Source organism: Lonchura striata, chromosome 10, assembly GCF_046129695.1.
Source record: "Lonchura striata isolate bLonStr1 chromosome 10, bLonStr1.mat, whole genome shotgun sequence".
Taxonomy (NCBI): domain Eukaryota; kingdom Metazoa; phylum Chordata; class Aves; order Passeriformes; family Estrildidae; genus Lonchura; species Lonchura striata.
In genome coordinates this window covers 14,861,195-14,880,021 of record NC_134612.1, presented here as the reverse complement: position 1 = coordinate 14,880,021, position 18,827 = coordinate 14,861,195, and the positions used below count along the sequence as shown (strand labels likewise).

Genomic DNA, 18,827 nt, shown 5'->3' with positions numbered 1-18,827 from the left:
TTGCCTTTCCCTTCCACTGCCCACTGTTCCATTGCTCCCAGGAAGCTGGAGCGGGACACAGACTGATCCCAGCCCCCGGCTGTGCCCGGTGGGGTCAGTGTGTCTGTGCAGGGAGCAGTGGCGCCGTGCCCAGCACTCAAACCCAAGACTACAGGCAAGCAGTGCCCAGCTGTGGCCCCTGCTGTATTTCTTCTTGTGCTTCTGGTCACTTGTGGAACAGCCGCTGAACAGGAGCCGGCGTGTGCCCGGGTGGCCAGTGGCATCCTGTCTGGCCTGTATCAGGAACGGTGTGGCCAGAAGGATCAGGGCAGTGATTGTCCCCTGCATTTGGCAGTGGTGAGGCCACACCTTGAGTGCTGTGTCCAGTTCCGGGCCCCTCAGTTCAGGACAGGCATTGAAGTGCTGGGATGCACCATTCCAGAGAACCTCCTGAGCACAAGTCCCATGGGGAGCAGGGGATGGGGGTGTTTAGCCTGGGGGTCGGGCTCTTCTCCCTTCCGTGACAGGACGAGAGAACATATTCATAGAACTCGGACTCTCAAACTGTGCCGGGGCAGCTCAGGATGGACATCAGGAGAAGTTCACAGAAAGGGTGACTGACACTGGAATGGATGGCCCGGGAGGTGGTGGAGTCACGGTCCCTGGAGGTGTTTAAGGAGGACTGGCCGTGGTGCGGCTCAGGCGGTGGTGCTGGGTCCCGGGTGATCCCGGGCCCTTCCCAGCCTCGCTGATCCCGGGATCCCGTGGCTTTCGGCGGGGGGCGCTGCGCATGCGCGCCGGGCTCCCGCTGCGGCGCCTCGTCCGTGCGCCGCGCGCCCCCTGGCGGTGCGGTGCGAGGGGCCGCGGTCGCCATGGTGGCGCGGGCGCTGTGGGCGCTGCTGGCGGCGCTGCGGGCGGGCTGGTGCCTCCTGCCGCAGAGCGGGTACCTGCACCCCGACGAGTTCTTCCAGGCGCCCGAGGTCATGGCAGGTAAGGCGAGCGCCCGGGACGCGGTGGTCCCGCGCGGGCTCGAAGCGGCGCGGGCAGCGTGTCCCGCAGCGCCGGCCAGGCGGGTGTTCCCGGGGATCCCGCCCTGGCGCACAGCGAGTCCCGCAAGCCGCGCAGACAGAATCCGCAGGGCTGGCCGGGTGGGTGGGTTCCTGCTCTGTTCTGTCACAGCGAGCCACATTACTATGAAAGGCTTCTCGATGCTTTGTAAAAATGAATGGTACGCTCCTGGAAATGTCAAGGTTGACACCAGTTTCAAAAGTTTAGAAGCTGCTCTGTATTGTGATACCTCTTATACCAAGTAATATCCCTAATGCTGAATTTATGAATAAAATATATTATCTATATGTATTTTTTATTATCTATATGTATTTTTCTCTTCCTCTGTAGGAGATATTTTAAATCTACAGGTCTATTATCCATGGGAGTTCCTTACCAACTCTCCTTGCAGAACAGTTGTTTTCCCATTAATGACATCAGGAGTTACGTACTGGGTGATCAAGTCTTTGCAGCAGTTGGACATATGTTCAAGTTGCATCAACAGCTACACTCTCCTTGTATCTCCTCGCCTGCTTTTTACAATCTTTTCTTTCATACTCGACTATAGCGTTTATCGATTGGCCCCTTTCTGGGGAGCAGATCCGTGGAAAGCGCTGGTGCTTCTTGCTGGATCCTATGTCACGCTGGTGTTTTATACAAGAACATTTACCAACACACTTGAAGGACTTCTCTTTGCTCTTCTCATGGTACTGGTTTCTTCAAGGAAGTCCAGTGGCTGCTCAGCAGAGCCTACAAGCAGCTCTCTCATAGGTGTCATAACAACTGCTGGGTTTTTCAACAGGCCAACCTTTCTAGCATTTGCTCTAATGCCTCTGCTTTACTGGGCTGGTTTAATTGTTGACTCTCAAAAGAGCATTAAAACTCTCATAAAACACTTCTTGAAGTTTATCCTATGTGCATGTTTTACTGCTTTTGTTTTCATAACTGCTGACACCTTCTATTTTACCTCCGTGAGCTTAGACAACATCTACAGCACTAACAAGAGCAGCCTAATTGATATAATCACTCAACTGCATGACAGAATGGTAGTAACCCCCTTCAATTTTCTCAGCTATAATCTTAATCCTCATAATCTTGCACTGCATGGAAGTCACCCACGAGTTACACATTTTACAGTCAATGGAGTAATGCTGTTTGGTATCTTACATATTCTGGCCATCAGTGCTGGCTTTAAAATGCTAAAGAAATATGTCCACCAGTTAATGCTGGTCAGATGGCGTTGCCATGGCCTGCCTGGGCTCCTGGTGCATTCGGAGGGCAGTCCAACGTTGCTGCTGTTTTATTTTGTTCCTTTGGCATTTCTCTCCCTGTTCAGTCACCAGGAGCCTCGGTTTCTCATCCCTCTCATCCTGCCGTTGGTCCTGTTCAGCGCGTCACCAAACAGAGCTGTGAAATGGAAACTCCTCGTTGTTCTGTTCAACCTTCTGGGGGCACTTCTGTTCGGGTGCTTGCACCAGGGAGGGCTCATTCCCTGTTTGTTTCACTTGGAGCAGCTCATCCATTCTCCAGCATCCTCAAGGCATCCGCAGCACTACACTCTGCTTTTTGCACACACCTACATGCCTCCAAGGTCTCTGCTCAATATCAAGAAGACAGATGTGCACGTGGAAGTCATTGACATGGCTGGGGCTGGAGAAGAAGCCCTCTGCCAGACAGTACAGCAGCAAGCAAGCAATTTTGCCTGCAGTGACTGCCACATCTTTATTATAATCCCTGGTACTGTCAGAGCCACAATTACAAAATGTGGCGTCTCATTCAAGAATGAGACTTTGATATTTCCTCACTTATCAATGGAAGACCCACCACAAATACCTGTCCTAGACAGTGGAAATTGGAGGAGTCAGTTAGGACTTTACATCCTTGAGCTAAACAGAGATCATCAGAGACTTTAGATTTTAGGAGAACAAAGTTTTAGTCCTTCACTTCATTTGGGAACTGTCTGATGGTGGTGTGAGACCTTCTTCTCTCATACACCCCCCTTTCAGAATCAGCAGTGGCACGGGGAGCTCTCCCACATCTCTTTATTCCCATTCCTCCCACTCTTAGGGTAGCCAGTTCTGGATCGAATCTGCTTAAAATTTGACTTACTCAACCCTGTGCTATTTCATATGAACTTTTGTAATTCTCCTGATGAGAGAGTATGAATTCAGAGCCCACCAAAACTGTGACTGAAGCTTAGCTATTTCCATGTGAAGTTTATTTTTGAAAGCTCTAATAATCTGGCAGGGTTTGGGGACTGTGGGATGTTTACTGATAATAGGCATGAATTCAGATGCTGGAGAGAGGTTACAGTTTTAGATAAAAGCTGGTCTGATTCAGTAATCTTTTATTTTATGCTCTTAAAAATTCATTAGACCAGACTGCAGTCACCACTGCCTTGGGCGGGTCTGTCTTGAAAAACCCCCAGCACTGATCTGGCAGAATCTGATTTAGAACATGGAGGATGCTTCAGTCTAAATACTTGTGCTAAATCCTAAAATCCAAGCTTTGCGTGTTTAGCCTTCCTTGCCACAGTTCCATCCTCGTGAACGTGCTACCCACGTTCCGCCCGGGCAGCTCGGGCGGGCAGCACCGTGATGGCATTAAGGGTGGGCGGTGTTCGCGGCTGCAGCTCGGGCGCTCCTTCCCTTGCGCGCTCCCGCCGCTCTCGCAGCCGTCGCTGCTCTGCCACGACTGTCTCCTGCGGGAGCTGGATCGAGGAGCTGCGCAGACAGAAAGCGGGTAACTGGGAGGGATTTGATCCTTCGTGCCATTGCACCAGAAGCATTTCTGAACGGGCTCGGCACAGGTCAGAGATCCCCCCCGTTCTGCTGCCGTGGAGGGAAGGCAGCCTCGAGGGAGGAGCCGCATCCGCTGCGCCCTCTCCCCGTGCGCTGACTGCTCCCATGAAATCAGCTCGGTGGCAATGACAGCTCCTATCTTGGCTTTCCACTGGAAAGCAGTCCCTTTTTAAACTGGATACCAACAACTGGGCTTCAGCTGACAATGATATATATGCTCAATAGCACAGCATGACCTACAATATTTGGTTTTGCCTACGTGAACTTCCGGATCCAAAACATCCTGACTTGGCACACGCGTTGTAGATCAAGCCTCTCTCTCTGAAACAAATCTGACACTTGAATTATTTCTGCTCACAAAGGTGGTAATGCTTCTGGCAGTTCTTCACCCACACAACCTTACATAAGGTCTTAAGAGCCAGGTTTTCAACAGAGACAAGAATAATACAGGTTGATGCCAGGCTCTAAGGAGAATCTAGGAAAAATGAATATATGAATGGTCTGTATTTTGCAAGCTATAGGTATGACCTAGATGTTTAGGGAACATGGCTCTTGTTTTCTTGTAAAACATTTTGTCTTGTGTTGCCTCTATGTTCATCCTACATAGTTCACTCTTCACCGCTGCCTGCCTGTAAGTTAAAGGTGTGTGTTTGAGGGCAGGCAGGGGGAGAGGTGCCTGTCTTTGTACTGGTGACTCACAAAGTAGTGTAAGTAATTGTGAAAGCATTGTGACAGCAAATGTATTTTCCAAGTTAGTTTTCTTTTTGTTCTCTTACACTGGGACAACACAACTGTGTGCCACAGCAGGTGCTCCATGTCCTGCTTCCCATTTTCAGCTTTCTTAAATAACTTAAATCTTATACATTATTTTCATAAAACTTACAAATTCTGGCAGTCTGAGTGGGGTACATCTTTAAACTCTTGGGGGATGTAATGGAGCACCATTCCCACGGGATGATTACTTCTCTACCACTGCACAGGTAACCTGCAGAGAGCCAGCAACAGAATCTGGACTACAAACACCAGCTCAGATTAACAATATACTGCTTCTGTCTTGCCAGCCAGACCTTTGCATTTACACTGTAGATGCAGTTTCTCCATCCATGCTGGAGGTTTAATTTTACCAGCAATGCAGAAAACTACAAAACTACTAGGTTCTTCCCACCTGAGATGATAAAAGGAGTGGAAATTACCCTCTCCAGTTAACTGAGCCTCTGCTCAGCTGGATCAGTGAAACATGCTCTGAAGGAAGGTTAACTGCTGTAGTGTCATAGGTGTTATCAGATAGTGTCCTAAGCAAACCTTCCCCAGGTATTATATGTGATGGATGTATCATTTTCCATTATGTATCTGTATTTTCATTTATATGTAGAATAGCTCTATTGGTAATTTTTTTCTCTGTAAACCTTTCTTGCTACAATAGACTTGAGGTGTGCTTTTAGGATAGCTACTGAATCTCTTACACCTTCCTGTAAGATGTCTGTTATCCTGTCCATCATCATCACTTAAAGCCCTTTTTGTAACAAAACTGTATCAAATATAGAGTATTACTCCTGTATAAACAGACATTGTTACAGGTACTCCTGTGAGAATTGTGATTTTATTTTAAGTTTCCTATCAAGCGCTTAAAGTGACAATCTTCACAGCATTGTGGGTGATTATAAAGTAAGTCTGTTTGTTCCTGAGAACCGTGGGACGTGTATACTGTCTTTGAAATGGAGATCCATGAAACCGATGAGGAGCAGCTTCCCGTGTTCATGCTTTCCCGAGGAGTCGCTCCAGGCCACGCGATGAGGAACGCACCGTCCAGTCCGCAGCTCGCCATCCACAGCTCGGGCACGGCCGGGGTCCGGAGCGGCTGCCGGGGCTCCGCTGTCACCCGCCGGTGCCAAGGCGCTCCGTGCGCTCGGCGAGGGGAGCGGCGGCGGGCCCCGTCTCCTCCGCGGCGCTGTCCGCAGCTGCCGCCCGCTCGCAGCGGCGATCACGGCGCTGTCCGCAGCTGCCGCCCGCTCGCAGCGGCGATCACGGCGCTGGTCCGGGGCGGCCGCCGCGGCCCGGCCCGCGCGGCCACGGCCACCCCCGCGCGCGGGCGCCGTCCTTGAGCTCGGCGAGGAAGGCGTCGCGCAGGCGAAGCAGGCGCGGGGCCAGGTGGCGCTGGCCGCGGGTGAGGGCGCCGGCGGTGACCCGGGCGGCGGCGCGGATGGGCCGCGACTCCGAGAGCCGCTCCACGAGCCGCGGGCTGGAGAGCAGCAGCAGCAGCGCCCGCAGCAGCGCCATGGCCGCCGCGCTCGCGAGAGGCGCCGCACGCCCCGCCCCGCCGCGCTCGCGAGAGCGCGCATCGCCTCGCCATTGGCTGCGCGCCCGGCGGCCGCGGGGCGCGTGCGCGGGGCGCGGGAAGGCGGCGGGGGCGGCCGGGCCGGGGCTGTCGGTGCGTCCCGGGGCTGTCGGTGCGTCCCGGGCCGGGCACCGCCGGGCCGGGCTGGGCAGCGCCGCCATGAGCTCCGGCGGCACGCTGAGCATCCTGCGCAGCGACTCCTACGCCGAGCTCAGCCAGTACCGGGACCAGCATTTCAGGGTGAGCCGCGGCCGGGGGCGGGCGCCGCGCGGTTCGGCCGGGCCGGGCCGCGCCGCGAGGTAACGCTGTGTCCTTGCGGCCCAGGGGACGCGCTACGAGCAGGAGCGGCTGCTGAGGAAGAGCTGCACGCTGTACGTGGGAAACCTCTCCTTCTACACCACGGAGGAGCAGATCCACGAGCTCTTCGGCAAAAGCGGCGACATTAAGAAGGTCATAATGGGGCTGGACAAAGTGAAGAAAACCGCCTGCGGCTTCTGCTTCGTGGAGTATCCTTGTGCGGTGTGGCGAGATCGGTCAGGGTGTGGGTGAGCTGCTTGCACTGCGGGCTCTGAGTCACCAGGGAGTTGTCCGAGGATAAAATTAATCGTTTGCTAAAGCGTCTGTGGGAGACCCTGGCGAGAGAGAGCACGACTGGGCTCACGGTTGGACTTGATGATCTTACAGGTCTTTTCCAACCGTGATTCTGTATTCGAGCATACACTGCATGTGGAGTGGGTTTATCAGATTGCTTTCACTTTGATACTTTAACCCAGACAACTCTTAGGTAGTTGACCTCTGCAGTAAATTTATATTCTCCTTGCCGAGGTAAAAAGGTCTTTCTTTTCATAAAAACAGACATGTAAAATTTCCGTTGGCGTCTTTCATCCCCGTCGTGTGACTTCATTATGTGCACATTTCTGAGGATTATTCTGTTACTGCTTCCAGTGAACTCACCAGATTGGTGAAAGTTTGCAGCATGAACAGAGCATGCCTAGGTCTCCCCACTCTTTGGCAATATACTTTTGTTCTGTTAAATGATTGACAAACTTTTTAATGCTTGAATTGCTGCATGTTTCACCCTTTCACTGGGAATTTTCTTAGGTGGTATAATTTCATAAAAGTGGTTCAAGCAAAGACTTGGTTTTGTAGCCTGTCTGGTATTGTTCATTTTCCCATGTGGTGAAAATAGGAGTCCATTTTTTTTCATTAACATATTCCTAAGGTATTATGCCAGAGGAGATGCTGAAAATGCAATGCGATACATCAATGGGACCAGACTTGATGACAGGATCATAAGGACAGACTGGGATGCAGGGTTTAAGGAGGGCAGGCAGTATGGCCGTGGACGATCAGGGGGGCAGGTAGGTTGTTGTACAGTCTGGGGTTTTAAGGGAATGGTGACTTTGCCAAACTTCTTGATTTTGAATGTACACAGAACGATGTCAGAAGTAGCAGTTTAGGAGTCATGGTTTAAGATAACACTGGAAGACATCTGATCAGTGCCAGTGTAATCCACTAGGAATAAATAACTCTTTCGTAAATTTCACTAGAAGTACTTGCAGAAACAACTCTTGGCTGCCTGGGGAGATAATGCTATTAAGTAAGCCCAGAAAATGTAAGGGGCTGTCAGGAACACACAGGACAGCAGTTGGCATACCCCAAGTGGAGCAGGTGGCAGTGGCTTCTACTGCCAAAGCCCAAGGCTGGCCATCATTGTTTGGGCTGTGTTGGTTAGAGAGTCCTCAGACATGAAAGAGGAAGTTGGTTGACGCTGTTCTGGGCTTCTGCATGATGCACTTTACCTTTTCTTTGGTCAGACAGCTCCATGTAGCCACTTAAATGTTGTGATGTCGGTATGACTGTATTCTACTGCTGTAACAGTTTTTGAGAAATTGTTTATCTTTGTCTTTTCTGGATTTCCCTTTCTTCCCCCTTCGTTAGGTCCGAGATGAGTATCGGCAAGACTATGATGCTGGAAGAGGTGGCTATGGCAAAACTGTTCAGTGCCAGTGACTCCTCAGCTGCACAAGAGAACCAAATCTGCATAGTAAATGTCCCCAGGCACAAAGTAGGTCTGTTTCACACAGTTCACAGAAACTCCTATCCACGTTCCCGTGAGCACATCTTGTGTTCAATACCTCTTTGTTTTAATACCAGGATCCCAAAGCATTGCAGAGGATCTGGGAGCAAGGCTTGAAGCATTAGAGTGCTGAGGCGTTGGTCTCAAAATGCTGCTATAACTTTCTGAAAGGAGCAAAGATGCTATGTTATGGTGCTTCTTTTTTTCTCTGGCAAAACTTGATTATTCTACTGGGTTTTGTTTACATTGGTATCACAGGGTGTAGAGCAGTGATAAAGGATGATTGGTGGATGTTTCACAGAGGAAAGAAAAAGGCAAAGAGCCTGGAAAGGAAGTGGAATTTATAAGGAAGTTTTTCAATTTCTAGAGAAGACTTTTAAGTTGCAGATTATCTGGCACTACTGGATTAGCATCGTTTTCTGCTGATTCTGTTCCTAGAACGTTTACATGAACAGCCATAATAAAACAGATTTAGTTCAGGAGTCATAAAGTGAGAAGCAGATGATCAGAGAGGAGGAAACAGACCTCTGTTGTCTTCTCCAAAGTACAGTTGTGACTGCATGACAGAGAAGAGCAAATACAAGAATTACAGTACTACTATTTCACCATTTGAGTACTAGTATTTTGCCCCATCTGTTAGATCTCTGCAGCCTTAATATTTGGGGACAGTATTTTCCCTGTGCCTGTAAGGGTTGCATGAAGCCAAGTTATCCCCAAAATGGGATGTTTGAGGAACTGGCTTTATAATGAGAAAGTTTCTTCCCAAAACAGGTTTTCTATTTGAGAACTTGATTTCAGGCAACTTAAAAATAGAAATAAAAAAGATTTGGGAGGAGTTTTGCTTTCTACTGAGCATGTGGTCTCATGGTAAAAGGATTTCAGGATTATGTAGCTTGTTTTGGTTTTTCTTTCCCTGCTGGATCCTATTCGTAATGCTTGTTGATATGTTGGAATTTTGATGTACTGCAGACGTTGGTTTAAAAAATACGATCCAAGATCAAGGAAATTGATTTGCTGAAATGAAATAGTTAAAAAAGAACTGTTACGGGGCTTTGAAATTTCTTCAGGGACTTCTGAGTTCTATGTAAACGTCAATTCCTAATTTTGTGCAAATACCTTGTTGTCCATGACTCCTTATAAACTTTCAAAGGTGTACAAAAGTTAAGTTTTAGTCACTGAAGGTATTGTAGGAAATTTTGATGTGTTTCTTACATACAGTTAACAACTGTTACTGTAAATTAAAAATTAAAAAAATAAAAAAAACTGTGATTATAAATACAAGTGAAATTGAACAACTCCTTACTTAGGAAGTGTGAGTTTCAAGTTTTTGGCATGTTGAGTAAAACTAGACTTTTGAGATCACTTGGTGCTGGTTTGTAAATAAGCTTTGAACAAAATTACCTTTTCCAATATAGTATATTTGACTATGAGTTTACAGCCTGTAATCTGCTCTAGAACACTGCTGAAGTTTATTTTTTGTTGTATCAATTTTGTGTAAAAGATATGTTACCAAAAACTATAAAGTCACTTTCTTTTAAATAAAGCTGTAACATTAAAATTGTTTGTTACTTTTTTTTTTTTTAACAAAATCAGTGAACTAGAGGACCTCTACTCAGACTCTTGGTCATATCCTTTGTTCTAATCTCTTTTAAGATAGAAAGAATTAATATTCTTTCCCTTTGCCAGGGTTTTCAGGCTTGTTCTGTTCTTACCTGGATTTGGAAAGGTGTTTGGTTAATGCTCTTCATTCTGGTTTGAATTTCTTTGGATTACAGGGCAGAAATTGTTTCTTGATAGTGAAGTAAATGGGAAAGTCTTTGCTGTGTAAGAAGTAATTTTCAAGGTGATCGTCTATAAAAATGAGGTCTAAAATTGTTTCTTTAATGTAAGTACTGCCAGTACTTCTCAGAAAGTCATTCTCAAATGAGATGGAGATGATAATAATTGTCTGTAACAACAATCACTGTTCCTTGCTGCTTATGTGCAATGGGTCTGGAAAGAGTGTTTTAAAGTAACATGTTCTGTTTTGAGAGATACCAGTCACAATGGGATTTAAAACCAGCTGATATGTCGTGTGGACTCTTAGAATCTCAAAAGCTCAGTGTAGAGGAAATTGAACATGGTTTGATTGTTGCCTTCCTTAACCAAAATTGCATCTGGGTCTGCAGAACCTAGTGCTTAATGAAAGGAACTGAATCAAGTAATTGAAAGTTTTCTGGGAACATCTTCAGCTTTCTGGCACACTGGTGCAGTGTGATTAGGTTGTCTTGGAAGGACAGAATCTCCCATGCTTCTTGGACAAGCTAGTTCATTACAATTGGAAACACTTTCATGGAAGTTCAAGCTCTGTGTTAGCATTTCTAAGTGCTTGTTCATCATAACTAGCTACTTTTATGTAATTGTATCCATAAAAAAAACCCAGCAACTAAGAATATGAGTGGAAACTTAGGTATGCCTTGATGGAAGGGAGGCTGTTAGAAATTAGAGCAGTTAGAAATCAGCCCATGAGACTGGTGCAGGCTCATGGGCTGATTTACATACCTCTCAGGCAGCAATGGCTGCAAATAAGGTTTGTATTCGTAACATTTGAGTCTGGGAATTACAGGGTAAAATCAGTGGAGTGTAAAAGCATTAGAGACATTTGTTTTCAATGACTGACACAATCTTGTTAGCAGTGTCTCGGGGCAGCTCATTCCATGGTGGTCTGTGTGTTAGGTTACTTCACTGCCCCGTGCAGCAGACAAGCTCTGTTTAGGGTGAGTATTTTAAGTGTTAATAATTCATACTTGTATTTATTATAGCTGTTGGTGTTAACCGTCCTTTCTACTTAGAGAATTAAAAAAAAAAAAAAACAAACCTGAAAATATTTAAGCTAATATCCACCACCGTCTCATCTTCCACATCTTGTCAGATTTGGCTTCTTGTGAAGGAAAAAAATTGATGAAAACTACTAAAATTGACATGGTTTGAATATGGTTTCATCTCTAGAGGAAAGGCTATTCTACTCAAAGGAATGCTATCCACAGGGATTGACCTGCTCATAATTTGAGTTTCTAAATCACAAGTACCTTATGCCAGGGCATGTAAATGAAGACAAATTAGGGTGTGCATTTTTCTTTGCACTCTCATGTTTCTCCTAGCCGAGTGTATTTGATACTTTCAGGTAAGTCTAGGGCCTTACCAATGTCAGTGGTGTATCAAAAAATTGGTGGAGATGGGGAAGTGTCCTGGACTTCAAAACATTGTGTTTTAGAACCAATGAAATGATAATATTGGTATTTAAGACTGTCTAACTGCACAAAGATATGAAGTATATTGCACCCCTGCCAGTAGAGGAGGGTTCCATAAGAAGAAAGTTTGCTGGTCTTGTGAAACACCTTTCTGAAAGCAGGAGAGATCAGTTCTTGTGTCAGGGTTCCACAGTTTATGGGGATGACCTTCCTGCCACTCTGCTTCCCAGCCTGCTCTCTGAAACAAAGATGTGTTTTACTTCAATGAGGTAATACCATTCTCCAAGTTTATTATAGCTTCCACCTGAAGGCCATTTGAGTGTCTATTTGAGTTCTTTACAGAAAAAAAAAAATTAAGAGGCCAAACTCTTCCTTGCAGCTCGGAGTAGCAGGTGAGGTGAGATGTGGTGAATGTTTGCTTCAGCAGGAGGGTGAAGTTCAGTGCCACCAGGGGCAGTGCAGGTGAGGTGTCCATGGCCCGATACCGCCTCTGGCAGGGGGTGGCTGCTGGCACCCGGGGGTGGCACTCAGGGCGGGGGCTGCGGTTATGCTGTGGAGATTTCGCCTTGATTCGGTTGGAGAAGTGACCAAAACCCTGATTTCCATCCAAGAGAAGTCTGTAGACCATTTTTTAGAGTGGAGGCAAATGGAGGTCAGGATTTGCAGATTTGTAGCCCATGGCTCTTTCTCTGTTTAGCTTGGTTTCCTTTTCCACCGGATATTGCCATATGCAGTGTCTGTGGTAACTTCTCTCCCTGCTCCCAGCAACCTCTTTAGGTCTTGCCAAAGCACACCCATGATACTGGAGGAGGGCTTGACCCCATCCATGCTTCAGATGGCCAGTCCATGCTTCACTATTTCACATAAATTGTAGTTTGTGTTAACTGCCAGCAAATCATAGAGCAACATTCTGTTTTTTGGTCTCTAACACATTTTAAATTGAAGTTGTGTATTGCACACATAGTAAATGTCTGCAGCTTGACAAGAGGTTAGACAGAGCTTAAAATGTCTTGTTTCTCTGGAGTCACATTAGTTCTTCAGGGATCTTGCAGAACTTATCTGTTGCTTCTGAGTATCTCTATGGGAAAGTGCCCGTTTTTTAATGTTAGGAATTTTTTGTCTGATTCATACAGTACTGATGCTGTTTGTGACAAGCCTGTGGTGGTTGGAGTGCTTGATGTCCTCAGTCCTAGTGCTGACAGGGCTGTCTTTGCTAACTGATGTTTTTCCCAGCACAGTAACAGGTGAGAGTAAGGAAGACACACAAGTAGGTACAGTAATCCCAGTGTGCATGACCTTAGTGAAATGTAGGTTATTATCTTTTCACATCTGAAGAACAAATATGAGTTATTCCTGGTGTAGGGTTTTATTGGTTTGAGTATGCTATAGCAAATGCTTTTGAATACTCTTTTATGACTGTTCAGTAAGAGTTGCAAGTCTGCTTGAATATTCCTCCCAGAAGCTTTCTCTTTGTCCTCCAGTGCTCATCTCTGACTACATAAAACCTGTTTGTATTTTATTATGTTATACTCCAACCAAGTCAAGGCAAAGCCAGTTGTTTCTGCCCTGACAGGAAAAACTGCTATTGTTCCAGAAGCTGTAAGAGGGGCTGAGTCAGGATTTCAGGCACCAAATTGCATAGAGAGAAAGTGAAATATGTTCCATCAAAAAACTGTGTTTACTCAGTTAATGACTGAGAAAACATCCTTCTTGTGTGCCTTTATGAGGATGTTTGTGAAAAAAAGACTATAAAATAATTTTGTTGGGCTTAATTTATTTAATTAGAGCTATCTCTGATTTCCTTTTCAAGGTGGGCCATCTATTAATTCTTCTGGGACTGACATATTATCAGTAGAATAATATTGAACCACAAGTTTTGTTTTTTTCAGGTATAATTAAAAAACATTTTCTCAAAACATAATTTGAAAACAAATGGGAAGTAAGATTCACTATTTTGCTGTTTATCCAGTGGCATGCAACATAAATATCAGAATAAATTAGCCTAATTGAGTCAGCTTGGCCTTTTGTTTCTGGACAATGAAGCTTTTCCCTTCTCAACCAGTCTCTTCCTGGAAGCAAAAAGGTGCAAAGAAAATTCTAATTTTCTAGTTAGAGGTAAGAAATAGGTAAGAATATTTTAAGTGTTAATAATTCATACTTGTATTATTATAGTTGTACATCTATAGTTCATATGCACTTCAAAGTGCATTAGATTGTTTTGCAAAGTTTTCTGACTTTATTACTTTAAAATAATACTTCTATTATTTTATGCTTTGCATCTTTATTTTTATGGGGAATATTCCTGTTTTGAAAAATGTTGCTATTCATGTTAATTGATTATAAGGTGGTGCTTTTTGTTTTGGGTTTGATTTTCTGCAATATAATTGTTTCACACCTTAAGTTACTTTTTCGAAGACAAAAGCCCCGTCAGCTGGTTCTGCTGCCACAAGGTGTCGTGAGAAGCCGTGTCTGGCTCCAGGGTGAGTGGGAGCTGCCACTGAGGATTTCAGTCAGCTGAGGAGCTGTTGTGGAAGGAGTGATGTTCTGGGTTTTGTAGGGTTTTTTCCCCCTCTCTGAATTTACACCAGTAAGAGGAGGAATATGTTTCCATCAACTGGAAAGACTTTCTTCCCATTAAATCTGCACTTTTGCTTCTGCTTTAAATTCCCAGCTGAATTTGCTCTTTGGAATCTACTTATTAATGTGAAAAAGCCTCAAAGCAGCAATCTTGCAAAGTTCCATCTTGCACAGATGCCAGGAGCAGGTGTGTGCTGGTGTTTGAGCTTGCCAGTGGGAGATTCAGTAGAGATTTTAAGTTACTCAGATCTCTCACACTCAATCTGTGAGTCATGGTGGATATTTTGATTTATTGTTTTATAGGGTGCAGTCTTGTCAGGAACTTAGTTTTATCTCCCATGGAGTTCAGCGAGATCTGCGTGCATAGTACTAAAGTACTGAATATGTTTTAATGAATTTTATCTATGTATTTCTCCATAAGCTAAACATGTAACATGCTGGCATGCCAGGAGAATTCTTGAAATGCCTTTGGAAGCAGCACTGATTCCTGAGTTATATCTCAAAGTGACTTAGGGATGCTGAGCAAAACAGTGTTACAAAAAGTAGTGAGTGTCTTTTGAAAGGGTTTCCAAAAGTTCCTCAGGATAATTGTCCATAATCATGTGCAGGACAGAATTTTTCTCAGAATTCAGGGCCATGATGACCAGCAAATATTACTTGGTTTACAGAGTTTGACAGGAAAGACATTGTTTCAGAACAGTGCAGAAACCTGGAAGGATATGAAAAGTGAGGGAGGATTCCAGCTAATTTGTCAGTAATTCAGGTTCTAGACACATAATGGTCATCAAAGAGAAATTAAATATGTGAAGAAGCCCAGAAGCCTGGATAAATATGTGATGTCCATCAACAGTGTTGATTCTGTGTTTAATCATAAATTTTCTCCTAAAAATGTTTAGTTGAACTTAAACAGGCGTGAGAGTGACTCATTCCCTGTTAGAAAACAAATAAATCACTTTGATGTCTGTGGAGGAGTGGTGCTGTTCCTCCCACCTGGGCCAAGTGCCGGGCGGGCTGGAGCTCTCTCTAAGCCATGGCACAACTCCCTCCTTGGCTACACTGTGGAACTGAGAGTGAGAGAATGAGCCAGGGCTCCAACTTCAGACAAAGCTGAGGGTAATTAATGATTCCCAGACGAAGAGTTGTCAAGAGAGGAAAAAACATGCAAAGCTGAGTGCTGCAAGTACCAAATCTTTCAGGCGCTCAGGGCTGCGGTGGCCCCTGACAGTGGAGCTGGCTGGGCAGCACTGCAGAGAGCTGGTTTGCACTGGAGGTTTACAGATATGTCCACGTGGAATTTAGTCTGGATTGAATTTAATGTGGGAGTGCTGGAGTCTGTATTTCAGGTTTATAGTATTTTACATTTTAATAGATTTTAAGTCAATGTGTTAGCACACATAAAATGCAGAATTGCCTCTCAAGAATTGCTTTTTCAGTATTAGCCAGGAGTTTATACTGGCCTAGGCAATTAACAAGGAAGTTCTCTCTTAACTGCATATCATTACAATCCTAGGAAATGAGCTTTGTGATTTCCAAATACACAATACCTGAACAAAGTAAAGTGTAAATATAGTGCACTAGGACTTTTTAAAAGCAAGTTTTCATTTTTTTTAAATTCTAAGGTGTAATTGATTTTCTAGTTTATAAAGCATATAATAAAAATGCATTTTGTGTTAACATTTTAAAATAATTCATTATTTTAAAACATTTTTTTATTGCTGAATATGTTGTTGCCAGAACTTCTATCAGTGACAGTATAACTTACAGTAGAGACGTGAGAGACTGAAACTGCAAAGGAATAGTGGTAACAAAAGCTAGAGGTAAAGCGCCAATTTCTATTCATCCTCCCTTTTAAATGGAGGAAAGGTGTTCTGCATTTGTAAGGATTACATTGTTGCTTTTCAGACATGATTCAAAGATGGGTATTGAAAGAGGGAAGGTATAAATTGTCGTTATATCATTAGGAATTCTAGTTCCATTCAAATATGAAATGTTCTATTTATGATCCTTAAAGAAAGCCCTCAGGTCATGAACAGCATTTCCATTTGTTGAGAAAAATGTCAGAAAAGTTTCCTGAAAGTCTGTAAAAAATGAATGTTTCTTTTAAACCCTTTATTAATTCAGTTTCTGGGCACATTAAAAAAATCATGGAAGAATTAATAAAAGCTATGTGTACAATTACATAAAACACCCTCTGTGAAATTCCAGCATTTTTTTAGAGTATTCACAGCTTAGTTTTTGAGTGAAATAACTGTTTTCAGTGGACTTGAACTTGTTAGTTGAATATAGCACAAGGAGGACCCACTTTTCCTTTGATTTTTTTTAGTGTGTGTAAAGAATTAATTCAGAGACCTTCGTGGCATTACTGTGTATAGGCCAGGGAAGAGAATGGGAGACAGAGTTTTTGCTGTCATATGTGGGGGACAATTTTTTAAGAAAAAAAGATCTCAGTTTCTAGATGTGAGTGACATTAGAGTATTTTTGCTAAGTGTACTGAGCACTTGAACTTCTGAAACTTCATATATGTGAGGTTATTTTCTTTATAAATTAAACATCCTATGAACAGGGCTATAAACCTGGAAGTGAAAAACTTTTTGCATCTATTGCTGTATTTGCAGTTCTGAGTATGTTGCACCTTTTCAGTGGGGAAAAAGGCCCTATATTGATGGGTGTTGATGCAACATACATGTCAGCAATGATCATTGTTGTGCTGCAGAACAACACATTTGTCTTTCGAGTTCTGTATGCCATTTGTAACATTCACTAGCATCTCTTGATTTTTGTGGAAGGCTGATTATGTTCTGGGCTAACTCTGGTAGGAACAGAGATGCTCTGAGCTGTGTCACTTCTGGACATGAATTGGTGGGTTACTGTGTTGCGGAGCTGTACTCAGTGGTTTCACTCTCAGGTTCACCAGTACAACACAGGGATCTGTGGGGATGACAGCCATTATTCCTGAACTATTATTTTTTTCTTTTTTTTTCCAATTATGCCCTATCAATGTATTAAAAAGAAACCTGAATATTTTATTTTTCCCCATGAAGCTAGGAAATTGCAAGTTGATTTTTTTATTAAAGCAGTGTGATTCATACTTTCCTTGAAGAATTCCAGTTAAGCATCTTAGGTCTTCTGCTAAGTGCTGAAAGAAAAGATTTTAGTGCTTGCAATTATTTCCCTATTTCTTGGCTAAGCTGTATTTATTCACTTACTGATAGCAAATTTTCTGTTTTCTGTGGTTGCAAAGTTTACCACAAGTAGCCTGGCATCCTTCCTGTAAAGGACAGGGATCCAGTCCCATTATCAAAAGCATTTGACTGTTTCCTCTCCTCCTGTAGTAAATGCTGTATACAGCTGTAATGCAGCTGTTCTGAGTGCAGCAGGGAACACAGAGGCAACCTGCTTCAGTGCACAGCCCACATCTGTCCTTGGAAGAATTCAAAGTGACAGGAAGCATGCTGAGGCCATATGTCAGCAAGGCAGTGTTCAGAGCAGGCTGCACTGTAAGCACAGGTTTAATTTCTAGCATAATTTTTGAGGCAGTTGTGTCTGGATCATTAAGAGCAAAAGTTGCCTTCTCTGAATTACCATTATGTGTCAGCAGTTGCTTGACAACTTTGAGCCAGCTTGGAAATACCTTCCCCAGAAGCTCATGTTTAACTCTCACACAACTGTTTGGACTTAACTGCATTTCATTCATTTTTGGGTGTAAGCTACCTTTTTATGTGTTAAAGAGTCAAGAATTTTAAGTGTTGCCTTTGTTAAGGGCCTTTGCATCTGTGATATGTACTGAAGGGACATTTCCTCTGTGAATGGTCTGGTATCTCCAATATCACTCTTGGGAGACCTGGCAGAGGGACAGTACATTGTCTTTAAAGCACTTCATCAGGTTTTAATCCCTTTTGAGTTTGGGAACACTGAAATGAATTGTCTGTTTGAATGCATTTGACTAAACAATAGCTTAATACGAGAAAAATGGCAACTTTTTAATGTGATTCTTAATCAAGAAAACAGAATGTTCCCTTTCTATTTATCTGATTAAAGGAGCAGTATAAATCAAACAGGAAAAGCTGAAATTATTAATCTCAGTCCTTGGTTGACCTGTATCAGGCAGACATTAACAGGATAGCACAAAGCAGATTGCCCAGGGCCTTGTCCAGCCCAGTTTTGAACAACATCTCCAAGGAGGCATGCTCCACAACATTTTTGGGCAACATGTTCTGGTTTTTGGGCATCTGTGATAAGAAAACTATTTTCTTGTGTTCACATAGAGTTTCATGTGCTTTAATTGAGAAGAGGTTATCAATCAGTTTTGAATGTGAAATTTCCATGTTTTTTAGAAGTCATGCTTGTTTGAAGCAATGTGACTTCTTTATGAACTTTTGCTTCCTCTCCATGTTTTCTTCCAGTATCTAGAAGATTACCTGCTAGCACAATGTTGTTTCCTGCTTAAAATTCTCCAATATATTCTTTGGCTTACATTCCAAGCTGCATGGATGATAATACCACATTTGAGTGCTCTTCTCTGCATCTGTGTAATTTGATCAGCAGTGCTAGTGAGTGCCTTCTGGGGAGAATTTAATTGATAAAGCCAAATTTGTCTGCTGAAAATGAGGAAAACATAAGGTGACCTAATGGGAAGCTAAGGCCAAAATATGAATTTCTGGGGAGAAGGCACTGAAAAGCTGCAGATCACTGCCTTGCTGTGACTTGATTTGTGAATGTCAGAGCCACCAAATGTGTGCTATATTCTGCCTCAGAGTCACACATTTAAGTTAACTGGG

At 44.0% G+C, this 18,827-nt stretch overlaps 2 protein-coding genes across 2 annotated transcripts; both read left to right on the top strand.

Moving 5' to 3' along the window:
* The first annotated feature begins 836 nt into the window (after nt 1-836).
* PIGZ (phosphatidylinositol glycan anchor biosynthesis class Z (Gwada blood group)) lies at nt 837-5,393 on the top strand. The gene is made up of 2 exons (XM_021536811.2): nt 837-969; nt 1,378-5,393. Exons 1-2 carry the CDS (start codon nt 852-854, stop codon nt 2,937-2,939), a joined length of 1,680 nt encoding a protein of 559 aa, XP_021392486.2. The 5' UTR covers nt 837-851; the 3' UTR covers nt 2,940-5,393.
* Nucleotides 5,394-6,232: 839 nt separating this feature from the next.
* LOC110473885 (nuclear cap-binding protein subunit 2) lies at nt 6,233-9,800 on the top strand. Its single transcript, XM_021536812.3, has 4 exons — nt 6,233-6,402; nt 6,487-6,668; nt 7,385-7,523; nt 8,104-9,800. The coding sequence occupies exons 1-4, from the start codon at nt 6,322-6,324 to the stop codon at nt 8,173-8,175; spliced, it is 474 nt and encodes a 157-aa protein (XP_021392487.1). The 5' UTR covers nt 6,233-6,321; the 3' UTR covers nt 8,176-9,800.
* The last annotated feature ends 9,027 nt before the right edge of the window (nt 9,801-18,827 follow it).